Below are 13,708 nucleotides of genomic sequence, written 5' to 3'. Positions count from 1 at the left end.
GGTGCAAAAAATATTTGTTAAATAAATTAAGAAATGCACTTATTTAAACGGTCAAATTTATTGGTCTTAATCCCGTTGTTTTGTTGGCATGGCACGCCAACGCCTTCACTATTTTAAAGAAGCAAACTCCTAACAGAGAACTCATAAGAAAAAAAGCAGCCCATGTCAACAGCCTCCTCCAGCTGTAGGAGCGCCCCCATTCAATGTGTGAGAACAGAAAGGGGTGAGGCTAAACTCCACCAGGCAGGGTGTGTGTTCACTGTGGCAGCCACAGTCCTGCCTCACATACAGGGCAGGTCCCAGCCCCTATCTCCCAGGCAGCCTCCACAGCGATGCTGGTACCGTGTTGACTCCATCCTCGCTGGGATGCCGCTGTCTAGCAGCTGGGCCAGCCTCAGCTGGTGGGACCCATTGTTTCTAGAGAGTTTCCAGCTGCAGGAGCCGCTGAGCTCTCGGGCCAGCTGTGGGTTCTTTGCTGAGTTGGAAGTGTAACGGAGGAAGGGACCTGAAAACTCAGAAGGACAAGAAATAAAGGCAAAGAGGGTAGAACAGGAGCCTGAGATAATTGATGATGACGGAGATCACCTGGCTTCTCTGTGGAGCCTGGATACACAGTGGCTATGGAGCAGGAGACCGTCTTCCTCGAGGGATGGGCCGAGGACTCGGCTACTCCCCTGACCATAAATGGCTTGGCCAGGGCTCTCTTGGAGCCACCTCTTGTCCTGTCACCCTTGCTCTCCCAGTTGGATGCCCCTGCAAATGCAAGACACAAGCCAAGAACTCCAGAGAGAAAGGAGCCTGCGGAGGACAGTGTTTGGAGAAGGTTCTTGGGAGGCTGTCGGAATGGTGAGTGACAGCTAGCGTCTTTCTCTCAGCCTAACCTTCATTCTCTCTGAATAGAATCAATTCCCAGGCTTTTAAGACTCACATCTCTAATTCTAATAGAATTGTTTCTTTGGTACAATTAAGTCAAGGAGCTTGGTTTTAAATTACTTTTCTATGTGCAAAATACTAATAATTTTTGTAAAGTTCTCGTCAAATACTTGCCGGTCTCATCTTTCATTTAAATAATAAGGTTCTGTTTATAACACCTCACATACGGCAAGGGTACAAAGTAGATGTTTCAGCTAAATTCACTTCCCAGGTGAAGCAATGGGTCTGATCAATGCCTTTATCCCTTATTGTTCAGTCTGCCTTCTACTACCTGGTCAGCAATATAGATATTCATAGGTTGCATCAGAAACTTTCCACCCTTTTTATTGACTTGTGATACATTTTTGGTTGTGACTCAAATGAGGTTTACTAAGTTAAAAGGGAAAACAGAAGAGGCTTCTGTGATTCTTTATTAAAGAGATAAGTGAAAGGAGTGGAATTTGGGCTTTGGGGTTAGGAGGATCAACAATCCAACCCCTACCACTTACCAGCTGGTGACATTCAGGGACCTATTTTGGTCTCAGTTCTCACCCGTGATGTAGGGATGAGAGCAGGCCCTTCACAGGGAGGTGGTGAGCGCAGCATCTGACACTCAGCACACCCTCAATAACAGGGAGTAATTATCCGACTCTCTCTACTTCCCCTCACCAACAGCAAACTTATAACAAGTGCCACTTGGCCGCTGAGATCCTAAAGAGCCTTCAGAACCATCATGTAGACATCATATTGTGCTTAGACTTACAATAAGTGTATTTTAGCAACAAGGGTACTATACCAAATTCGAGTACTTTGAATATTGCTGATCCATGTATGGGATTCCATCCAAAAAGAACTTCCCAAGTGTTTTCCCTGTGCCTTGCTCTGTGCCGGGCCACGAAGAGTATGGCGCCACGTGGACCCTCACACACCTACAGTGTTTTACAGTTTGGATGGAGCTGCCCCCGATGTTATTTGCTTTGGACTTATCCTGTAAGGTGGGCAGGGCAAGTTGATTGTATCCCCATTTTGAGGATGGAAAACCTGAGCCTGGGAGCTCTGTGTGAGGAAATGGAGACCAGAGAGTTTGAGTCACTTTTCCAAGGCCACACAGCTTCTAAGTGGCGGAGTCTGGACTCAGATCCAGATGAGGGTTGCCTCACCCCACCCAGCTGCCTCTTTAAAGAACACTGCGTCAGATTCTTCTCCACCCAACTTTACGTGATGTTTTTCTCTCCGTGAGAGCACTGTAGTGTGTTTCTACAAAACATAGACGTCTTTCTGAAATTGGCCAAAACCTTCGTCATCCAAATATTGATAAACAGCACATGCAATGGCTCACTTGTTGCTGCTCCTCCCGTCTGCTGTCACCCAAAGGAAGCTTTGTCTTGGGGCCTGCTGACGTCAGTACCCAGTGCTCAGATGAGATAAGGCTCTGGGCAGCTGTGTTCCGTGCAGTGACCCGCAAGTGTCCTTGCAGCATCCGTGGGCTTAGTTGGTGCTAGAAACCGAGGGCATTGGTGAGGTCCCTTGAGGAAGAAGACTCTGACCTGTGGTGGCCCAGAATCCCTTTTGTCCTAATGTCCTAGAACAGTGGTCGGCAAACTGCGGCTCGCGAGCCACATGAGGCTCTTTGGCCCCTTGAGTGTGGCTCTTCCACAAAATACCACAGCCTGGGCGAGTCTATTTTGAAGAAGTGGCGTTAGAAGAAGTTTAAGTTCAAAAAATTTGGCTCTCAAAAGAAATTTCAATCGTTGTACTGTTGATATTGGGCTCTGTTGACTAGTGAGTTTGCCGACCACTGGCCTAGAATAACGTCGGCCTTGGTCTCGGTAAAGAGTGGCCTGGGAAGACTGGCATTGACGAGCCCAAAAGATGGTGACAGAGATGAAGACGGGAGGAGGAAGGGCCTGTGAAGCCCTTGGCAGGGCCTGACCCAGATACGTGGGCACCTGGGCAGGTGAACAATTTGGTGCCCCATTGAGCCCATGAACTTTAAATATTGACTCCAGCCCAGCCGGCTTGGCTCAGTGGTTGAGCATTGACCTATGAACCAGGAGGCCACAGTTCGATTCCCAGTCAGGGCACAGGCCCGGGTTGTGGGCTTGATCCCCAGTGGGGGGTGTGCAGGAGGCAGCCGATCAATGATTCTCTCTCATCATTGATGTTTCTATCTCTCTCTCCCTTTCCCTCTCTAAAATCAATAAACATGTATTTAAAAAAACAAAACCATTGACTCCATATTAGGGGGAGAGGGGCAGCTGGGTGCTGAGTGAGAGGAGGGGAGAGAAGGGTTAGCTTCTCCTCTGTGGTCCTGACCAGCTCAGCCCCAGCCCGGAACCTCTGCCTTGGACTCATCAAACACGGAAGCCTAGTCCTTCTCAGGCTCTGACCCGGGGAGGGGGTTTAGGGAGCAGGTGTTCTTGTTGGAGCCGGCCACGGGAAGGTCTTACTTCCTAACCCAAGCAGCAAGTACCAAGTCTTTCTAAATTCTCACAGTCCCCTCCCTGAAAATAATTCTGGGGTGGGGAGAACCATTTTCAGCACTTTGCTGAGTTTCTATTAATGTTCTTACTGGCCTCCTGGACTGGGGTCCCTCAGGCACTAGTCCTGCAGGCTGGCCCCTTGGTCTGGCCCTGGCTGAGGACTGACTTAATGCTCAGGCTCATCTGCTCCCCTGCTCTCTTTTTGGGCTGAGATTGGGAGAGGACACGACCCAACTGACACCGTCTGACCAGTAAGTGGTCTTAGAATCGCAGGGTCAGTGACAGGTGGAGAGGTCGGGAGCCTGGCTGGCCATTCCTGAGAGCTTTGGTGTTTCCTTCTCTTTTGCAGAGTTTTTCACTGAACTTCACGCTGCCGGCCAACACGGTAAGTCCAGCGGCCCATGCACCAGGCATCACCGCAGACCCTCCCCGTGGCCGCCAGAGCACCAGCACGTACACCTCACGCGCACGCACTCTCTCTTCAAAGGCCCCGTGAGGAGCTGGGGCTGCTGACATTTTCCCAAGGCTGAGCATCATAAATACACCGTTTGAAAAGAAAAAACATCAGGGCTGTTTTCTGACTAGTAGTGCTGCTGAGATGGAGCTAGGCGTTTTCCTGGCCCAGATTTTTGGTGGGTTTCGCGGGCCAAATGTTTCTGATGAAGTCGTCTGGTTATTCGAAGAGAATAAACTGGATCTACCTCATAAGCGGACACCTGAGCCAGGGTTCAAGTCCCTTGTAACACGAGGGCCCGGTCCTGGAGAGCAGCGGGAAAGTAGGGCCTTGTCACTCACTGCCGGCCTCCTGGTGCCCCTGCTGGCTGCCCTGGGCATCTGCCCAGACTCCCTTGGCACCTGCTGCACCCTCCTGGTGTCGCCCTGCCTTCTGAGCCTCCCTGACTTGCTCGGCTCCCTGCTTCAGCCTCTGCCTGTTGTTGGCAGACAAATCCCCCTCCCTCCCCTGAGCTGTCAAAGCCTGTTAATATGGTCCCTGCTGGAATTCCCCCCTCCCCCCTCGTGCCCCCCCCCCCCCCGCCACCCCGCCACCCCTGCGCTGCTTAGACTCAGCGGGTCTGTAGCGACCCCAGGTTTTGTCTTATCCTGGCGAGGCCACCCTATGAAGGTAACTCAGAGGAGCAAGAAGCCATTACTTGGGGGCAAGGGGAGGGGGTAGAGGTGAGTGTGTGAGGGGAGGTCCTTGTGATGCTGGTCGTCACCTTCCGGAGTGCCTTCTTGGTTAACAGCCCATTTCTCTGGGAACGGCCCCCTCTCCCTGTGAACCTGTGTCAGCTGGCCCACCGTCCTGATCTGCCTGGGACCATCTGCTTTTAACGCCAACTGTGTTGCCACCTAGGCAACCTCCCTGGAAAAGCAGGACGGTCACTCTACCTCGCAGTTAGGTCTTTACCATACAACCCCTCCCTCTGGTGCAGCTGGGTGCCAGTGCCCTGGGAAGGGGCAGAGGTGGATCCCTGGCTCATCAGAGCCTCTGCAGGGAGTTGGGAGCACGGCCACAGAGGCAAGTGGTCCCTGTTGGGCCATACTGAACTGTCAAGTGCAAAAACTGAGTTGGGGCGCAGCCTTTGGTCATGGAAGGCAGTGTAACATGGTGGTTAAGAGCTTGGCTTAGGGCCAGACCATGCGGAAAAATTCACCCTCAGGGAGAAGAAGGAAGCAAATAAAGAAGAGCACATGTGAACGGCTACGTGCCCAGTAGAGATGCAAAGATCCCAGGAGGGATGGCTTTGGTCCTGACACACTCCCAGACCCCAGCTCTGCTCCCTGGAGAAGCCAGACTCCTGCTGCTTTGGGGCTCCATGAAGCACCCCTAAATCCTTTGGGGGGTGTGTCAAAGCCAGCCAAAGTGAATTTCTGTAACCTGAAAATAGAACATCTTACCTGAAATTATATTCAACTCTTACCACAACCCAGAGAAATAAAACACTTTAGGCAAATGCAGTATTAAGGTAAGATGGGGGAGGGGTGGGATTGTGTTTAGGTAACACTGCAACCCTTTAAGCACAAATGTCAGTGCCCCCTTTATCACATTGCTCCTTCGGTGGGAACTCTCCGGGCAAGAGCCCTAGGTATGGAATTCAATCACCCAAGTTCAGGTTAGATTTATGATTATCTGTGGAACCTTAGACAAAATCCCATAACGTCTGTGAGATCTATTTCATTTTTTGTTGTGTGAAACAGAGATAAAAATTGTGAAAGCCTTAACCCCAGAGACACCAGGTATTAATGAGGTTGATGAGAATATTAAATAAATAATATTCAAAGAAACTGACAAAGGCTTATTCTCCTGGTGCTCATTACAACCCTGGAGGTAGGTACTAGCATCCTATTTTACAGATGAAGAAATTTGACCCCTCACCTGTGAGTGGAGACATTACCATTCCACTCCAGGTAGGGAGCCCAGGACCTACCCTCTTAACTCCATACTGGACCACTCAGCAGAGTTGACAGCAGCTGGTTGCTTATGTAGATGTTGGTTCCCTGAGAGTTAGTGATCCAGGTAAGACTATCACCTGAAATAGCTCATAAAAAGGGAAGATCCAGTGCCTCTCCTTGAGTGGAGATGTGAGCCGGAAACATGCAAAGCATTCATCAAGTGTGGAATGACCCCAGAAACATGGACAGTTCACAATTTCAGATCCCCCGCAGCCACTTGCTTCATTGCATGTTTGAAAACAATAAGGTGTCCTTCACTAGCTTCCACCAGTCTTTACCTTTTTCCTCTAACAGTGGGGACAGGTAAGCCCAAAGTGTGCTGGGAAAGATGTGGGGACTAGGGACTGAAGAAAGCCTTCTTGAGTTATAAAGGGTATTATGGCAAATCCCTGGGGTACATAACAAAGACCGCTCCTGAGTTTCTGAATTCTGTCTTCTTATAGAAGAATCTCATGTCTTCTACCTGGAAAGCAGTCAAGTAAGGGTCTGTTTGGCAGTCATTTGTTGCCAGAGGCTAAGACCAACAAGCAGTTAGCATAATTATGTGAGAAGTCTTCTGGAAGGTTAATGGACTTTGATATTCAGCAAGGGCTGAAAATCAGCATATTATTGCCCTGCTTGTGGCTGAATGGCTGAAGGCAATCCCCTAACCTGATAATCCTTTTATTGTTTACCAAACTTTACCTTTGATGCCTGTTTGCTTTGCTAAAGGGCAAATGTGTATTCTCGTAAATAAAAGTTAATGGGTCCGGAGATTCAGGGAGCTTCTCCTCTAGAGTGAAGCCTCTGCCTGGCTTCCCCATGCCTTCTAAATTTGTCTAGTATATTCGTTTGTGCGCAGCCCCTTCTCCAGACCTTGAACCCTAGCCACAGATGGATGCAGCCATCACAATTGTTTCTATTGTTTTAACAGAACGTTTAGCAAAGGGGTGAATTTTAGGCATGATAGAATTTTAGGCAGTTCACATTTGACAGCCTGTCTTGTATAATATTCATTCCACAGATAATATTCATTTGTTTTCTTAAGATATATGTTCTTTTTCTACACAGACTACCTCTCCAGTTGTTACAGGTGGGAAAGAAGTGGTGAGTATGCCACTTAAATTTTGGAGCCTTGGTTTGATCATTTATAAAACGGGCATAATGATGCTGTACCCATCTTGTGCATTTCTTTTGAGGGGTAGATAAATTTGATATGTGAACTGTTACCAAGCACAGACTCTGGCTCAACTATTACTCTTATGACCAATTCAGTTCAGAAGTGAGGGAGAGAATGCAAATCACAGATGGATTTCACAATGTGTTGAGCAAAAGAAGCTAGACACGAAAGAGTTGGCAGGTTCTGGAAGAATGTTTTGTTCAACACTGTTTCATTATAGCATTGGCGAGATGCTGTAGTAACGGAACTCTGGTTTCTATTCACCAGTCCATGGTAAAACCGGTTTCATTGTACATTGTTTCACCACGTCCCAGGAACCTCTGGGTGTTAAGTGAGGACTTACTGTACGTACTGTCTATATGCATCTCTATGGTGTTGAAAAACAGCCAAATCTACGGTGATAGATTTCAAGATAGTCTTACACACGGGTGACTAAAGGGGCTTCTGGGTGCTGGCAATGTTCTGTTTCTTCATCTGGGTGCTGGGTTCCTTGTGTGAAAAGTCATCAATCTATATATTTATGACTGATATACTTTTCTGAATTTATGTTATATGTGAGAATCACACATTTACACAGATTCTGCAGATTATCTTTTTTAAAAAAATATTTTTATTGATTTCAGAGAGGAAGGGAGAGGAAGAGGGAGATAGACACATCAATGATGAGAGAGAATCATTGATCAACTGCCTCCTGCACATCCCCTGCTGGGGATCGAGCCCAAAACCCAGCATGTGCCCTTGATCAGAATTGAACCTGGGACCCTTCAGTCTGCAGACCGATGCTCTATCCACTGAGCCAAACCAGCTAGGGCTGCAGATTATCTTTGATGATTCCAGAAAATCTGCAAATCTGAAAATTTACGTGGCTATTTCCACTCGGATCAAAACAAAGTGGGAATTTGAAAATTAATTGGTTAATGCATTTAGTGTAAATAAAATTTTAAAAATTCACATCAAAATGGTATGGGATGTAATAAAACCTTTCACTTTTTGCCAGACTAATAGATAAAAATGGTACCTAATTGTTGCTTTGAATCAGATCTCAGTTGATGAGACATTTGTATTTTTGTTTCTAAGAATGTCCTATTCATATTCTTTGTCATTTTTCTACTGGATTATCACCTTTTTCTAATTGACTTAAACTATGTAAATTAAATCCTATGAAAATGAGCCATTTGCCCTGTACTGTACATTGCAAACATTTTTTACAATATTTCATTACCTGTTTGATTTTGTATAACACTTAGGGTCCCTGAAGGCTTTTTAATTATTATTATTATTTTAAAATATGTTTTTATTGATTTGAGAGAGAAAAAATGAGAGAGAGAGAGAGAGAGAGAGAGAGAGAGAGAGAGAGAGAGAAGTATCGATAAGCTGCCTCCTGCATGCCCCCTACTGGGGATTGAGCCCATAAGCCAGGCATGTGGCCTGATAGAGAATTGAACCAGCAACCTCTTGGTACATGGGATGATGCTCAACCAACTGAGCCACACCAGCCAGGACTCTTTCTTTTAATTGATTAATGTTTTCCTTTATTCTTAGAGAATCTGACTCTGCTTTTCTCTCTGTTTCAGGACTGTGGGCCCTCTATTGGATTAGCCGCAGGCATTCCGTCTCTGGTGGCCACAGCCCTGCTGGTAGCTTTACTGTTTACTCTGATTCACCGAAGAAGAAGCAGCAGCCGTGAGTCCACTGAGGTGATTAGCAGCTTCCTTGGGTCTGGAGGTGTTGGCAGGAATCAGTATTTGAGTGAACTGGCTTTTGGGCAAAGTGTGTTTAGACTTATATCTGTTTTCTGAGGACAAGTCTATGGACATTCCTGCACCTCGATTTCTCAGACTCATGGACTGGTTTGTCATACAACCTCAGCTCATGTGAGGAAATCTGTGGCTACAAAGATGGTATTTGGGGTGGCAAAAAGTAGCAGTGAAGAGGGACTTTGTTGCCATGGTAACGTGTCTGTACAGTGGATGTGTTTTTTAAAGTCGAGAAATAGGAGGGCACAAATGACCTAAAAAAGGAGATAATCTTAGGAAAGATAGAGGAGAAACAGGTGCTGAGGTGTCATTGGCAGGTGTATGTCCGGAGTATGTGGCTCTGTTGTCTTTGCCCTTTTCCACATCTGAACACACTTCAGTCACAAGGGAGTCTACCGACCCTGCCCCTTCCGAGTGCCAGGTTGCTCTGGGCACCACGCTCAGAATGCAAAGGCCACCTCGCCGATATGCAGCGAGGTTCCAGGTTGTGATACAACTGTGTCGTGTGGACTCTGGGTTCTAATTCCATCCTCTGTGAACATTCCTGCTGTTCTCACAGAGGTCAGCATTCTCAGGGAGGTAGGAAACCGAGGCTCCGACCCTGGCTCTGCCACTTTATCACTTACATGACCCTGGACTAGTGACTTAACCTTTTCTGTGCCTTCATTAGTTCAACTTAATCGGAGTCATCAAACAAGCCTACCTATTTTCAGAGGCAGGCAAATTCACAGGGACCAAATGAGATCATGGATGTAAAGATGTGTTGGCAAGCTGTACACTTTAACCATTCAGAAGTATTGTGCTTGCTGGTGGTATTAATTAAGTGGTAGTTTCTCAACCTGCAGTACATTTTAAAATCATCTAGGAGGCTACAAAAATACCAGTCGCCAAGGCCAGTTAAATCAGTATTATGGGATAACCGAGTTGTGGCACTGGTCTTTAAAAAACACAACTTTTTAAAATGTATGGCTATGTTTAAACATATACTGAAGTAGAGAGAATCATATGATAAACCTAATTATCAATTCCTGCCAAATTATATTTCATCTTTACTCCCACCCACTTTTCCACACTGCCAACCCTGGATTATTTTTGAAGTAACTCACAATGGAATTTCTTATTTGTGTTTTGGAAAGGGAGAGTTATTATCTATTTGCTTATTTTGTTTTGTTTTCAAAGTTCTCTGGTGATTGTAATGTGCACCTAAGTTTAAGTACCACAATCAAGGTCATGGGCAATGGTGTGACTCTTTCTTCCCTTCCCTTCCCTTCCCCTCCCCTTCCCTTCCCTTCCCTTCCCTTCCCTTCCCTTCCCTTCCCTTCCCTTCCCTTCCCTTCCCTTTCCTTCCCTCCCCTCCCCTCCCCTCCCCTTCCCTCCCCTCCCCTTCCCTTCCCTTCCCTTCCCTTCCCTTCCCTTCCCTTCCCTTCCCTTCCCTTCCCTTCCCTCCCCTCCCCTCCCCTCCCCTTCCCTCCCCTCCCCTTCCCTTCCCTTCCCTTCCCTTCCCTTCCCTTCCCTTCCCTTCCCTTCCCTTCCCTTCCCTTCCCTTCCTTTCTCTTCCCCTTCTTTCCTTCCTTCCTTCCTTCCTTCCTTCCTTCCTTCCTTCCTTCCTTCCTTCCTTCCTTCCTTCCTTCTTTCCTTCCTTTCCAACTTAGGAAAGTGAGAGGCCATATGAAATTTCAGAAATTGATGACAATCCCAAGATAGCTGAGGTAAGAACTCTTGGTTGTAATCACTGTATATCATCACACAGTAAACAAACCTAGTGAAGCAAGGGTTTTGAAGCCTTTTGCATCACAGGAGAAGTACAGTTCTGAGCATGTGTGGAAAAGAGACGACTAAGTGAAACTCAGACACAGGAGCTTCTCAGCACTTTTATTGGCTGGACAGGAATTCAAGGTTGAATTAATATTAGAAAATCAATGTAATATAATGTATTTTACTGACAAATTAAAAGAGAAAAATCATGTGACCACCTCAATAGGAAAAGAAACTACAAAATTTTAACAGCCATTCGTGGTGTGAAAACTTTAGCAAACTAAAAATAGAATAGGAATGTTCTTAAATCAAATGGAGATACCTTTTCTAAAAATTACATCAAACATTATACCTAAGGGTAAACTGTTAATGAATTCTCTCTTTTCAAGGTCAGAAACAAACCAAGGATGCTCATTATTACCACTTCTATTCAATATGTATGGTCCTAGTCAATGCAGTAGAATATGAAAAGGAAGTAGGACATATAAAACTGAAAGAGAAGAAATAAAACTTTCATTATTTTCAGATGATATGATTACCTACAGATAAATTGTTAAAATTATCAAGCAATTCTAGCAAGTTTACTGGATACAAATTCAGTATACAAAAGTAATTTGCATTTCTAAAAATCAATACCAATATAAAGAATAAAAAATGTTTAAATACCATTTTGTAGTGGCAATAAAAATATACATAGAATGCTGAGGAATATAACCCCTTTAAGGAGAAAAATAAAACTTTAGTAAAAGATATTATATAAGACCTAAATAATGGGAATTATATACCATGCTCCTGGATAGGAAAGCTCAATAGCATAAAGATGTCAAATACCCTAAAATTGGTCTACATAATAAATGTAACTCCAATGTAAATCCCAACAGATTTTTTTCATGGAACTTAATAAGGCACTTCTAAAATCTAAATGGGAGAAGCAGAAAAAAGGTTTAAAAAGTAACAATGGACACATGAAATAGAAAACAAATAGCAAGAAGGTAGATTTAAACCCGACTGTGTCAATATCCCATTACATGTAGTTGGTATAAATATCTCAATTAAAAGGCAGAGATATTAAGATTGGATATTAAAGCAAGATACAACTACATATTGACTACTAAAACTCACTTTAAATATAAAGACACTAATCGATTAAAAGTAAAGAATAGAACAACAGACACGATGCTAACATGAAGCAAGAGAATGCTGAATGGCCTGAAAACCCTTCCCAAGGCAGCAAGCTCAGGCAATTATTTGTTTTCTGTCTTTTAAGGATCCCTGTCCATCCTTGCTGATGTCCAGTGTCTCAAAAACTATTGTTTTAGACCGTTTGTCTGAATTTTGGTTCTTGTAGGTGGGAGGGTAAATCTGGTTGTGTTACTCCAACTTGGCCAGAAGCAGAAGTCTCTTCTGTATTTTTAAAAAACTGTTTGTTTTCTCAAGAATCCTAGGAGAGCACCCACACATGAGAAGAATATGATGGGAGCAGAAGAAGCTCACATATATGTGAAGACTGTATCAGGAGGCGAGGAGATCATGCACGACACTTACCGTCCTACTGTGGAGATGGAGAGAAGGAGGGGATTGTGGTGGCTTGTGCCCAGACTGAGTCTGGAATGATGTAGGTCAAAGAGCAGAACTGGAGCTGAAACAGAGCTGGAAACCCAGGGATCTGAGCGTGGAGTGAGGAGAGATGCTAAGCTGCTTCGTAACCAATCCAAATTTCATTGACAAATCTGGAAAACTTTTGGATTGATTTGTTTCTTTGGGGACAGATCTGACAAGGTTCATTCCAGCTCTCAGATCTTGTGGTTTAAGAAGCAGCGAACCACCAAGTGAGATCACTGTGCATCCAGAAGGAGCCCTTGGGTCCTGTTCCTGACCCCAGTGGAAATTCTCTCTCTCTCTCTCTCTCTTTCTCTCTCTCTCTCTCTCTCTCTCTCTCTCTCTCTCTGTGTGTGTGTGTGTGTGTGTGTGTGTGTGTGTGTGATTTTAGAAAGGGGGCTTGATTTCTGAGTGTCTTGCCTCCTCACCTTTTTTTACATCCCACTTCTCAAAAAATCATTTTACCTGACTTCTATGGGAGGGTTGGCCAAGACCTACATGATCTCAAAATGAAGCTCAAAGGGGTGTCTGAGGGAAAGCAGATGCTATTACTGAATATCTCAGGGTAGAAATCAGATGGAGCCACACGTGCCTTGACTACAGGGCAGCACATGGTTGGACCATTCATTACTCCCACTGTGTCTTAAATATGTGATCAGACATATTTAAGGAAGACAAATTGCAATGGGCTGTGTGTGCATGTGTGTGCACACAGTAAATAGTGTTTTAAATGATTATTAGAAATGAGGCTATATCCATTTTGTGGGAGTAGAGAGAAAAGCTCAAGTCCTTGGACTATCGTGGGGAAAAGCTCACGGTCAAGAAGAGAGATCCAGGGGATTCAGTACATGAACCCTGGGCCAAAGGGGTGGGCTGAGCAGCAATGTGGCTGCCGTGTGAGGGAAGGCTGTGCAGTGTCAGCTGGCTCGGGCCAGGCCTTCGCCATCGCTTCTGTGAGGAGGCTTCCGGGAATCCTGTCTCCACTCTTCTTCAAATAACAAGGACGGATTCTACAAACTCAGTCACTGCCACATGCCAACTGTGCTTTGCAAAACCCCTTGTGAAATTCAGTTGTATTCTATATCCCCTGGGTGCAGTCACTTTGGCCATTTTGTCTATAAAATGAGGTGTGATATAGTTTGGACCATTTATTTTAATTCCACTTATAATCCATTGCTTAGAATCTTTAGTTCAAGTTGTTTCTACTAAACTAGCAAGGTTCAATGTTTCTATCATTTTTTTTTTTTGCTACAATGCACAAAAAGTTATCCTATATTATAAAAGGCTAAAATGTAAATTGTCCCCTGGGTGGGAGTTGGACCAACCGGGAGTTTGACCAGGGGGTGGGGCCAGCTGGCCAACCACCCGAGGCCCCTTCCCCCTGGTTGGCCAGCCCTGCTGCTGATCACCACCCTGCCATCCCGATTGGGGACATCCCCTCCCATCAGCTGGCCTGGCCTGATTGGCCCCAATTAGGGCGGGCCAGTCGGACACCACCTGTGCATGAATTCGTGCACTGGGCCTCTAGTTGTGGAACAAAGTGAAAAGTGAAACAGTTGTTCTTATGGACCTATGACACATCTGCAGTT

The 13,708-nt window shown here is 45.5% G+C and overlaps 1 protein-coding gene across 1 annotated transcript; it reads left to right on the top strand.

Annotated features, from left to right (window-relative positions):
- Positions 1-366: 366 nt before the first annotated feature.
- On the top strand, positions 367-12,134 carry OPALIN (oligodendrocytic myelin paranodal and inner loop protein; the record flags this gene model as incomplete). The annotated part of the gene is made up of 7 exons (XM_079793265.1): positions 367-488; positions 744-846; positions 3,745-3,780; positions 6,900-6,935; positions 8,583-8,705; positions 10,418-10,474; positions 11,958-12,134. The coding sequence occupies 7 exons, from the start codon at positions 367-369 to the stop codon at positions 12,132-12,134; spliced, it is 654 nt and encodes a 217-aa protein (XP_079649391.1).
- Between the last annotated feature and the right edge of the window lie 1,574 nt (positions 12,135-13,708).

The sequence above is a fragment of the Cnephaeus nilssonii genome (assembly GCF_951640355.1).
Source record: "Cnephaeus nilssonii genome assembly, chromosome: 16".
Classification (NCBI taxonomy): Eukaryota; Metazoa; Chordata; class Mammalia; order Chiroptera; family Vespertilionidae; genus Cnephaeus; species Cnephaeus nilssonii.
The sequence above is the reverse complement of the archived record's forward strand: the minus strand, read 5'-3'. Positions and strand labels throughout refer to the sequence as shown.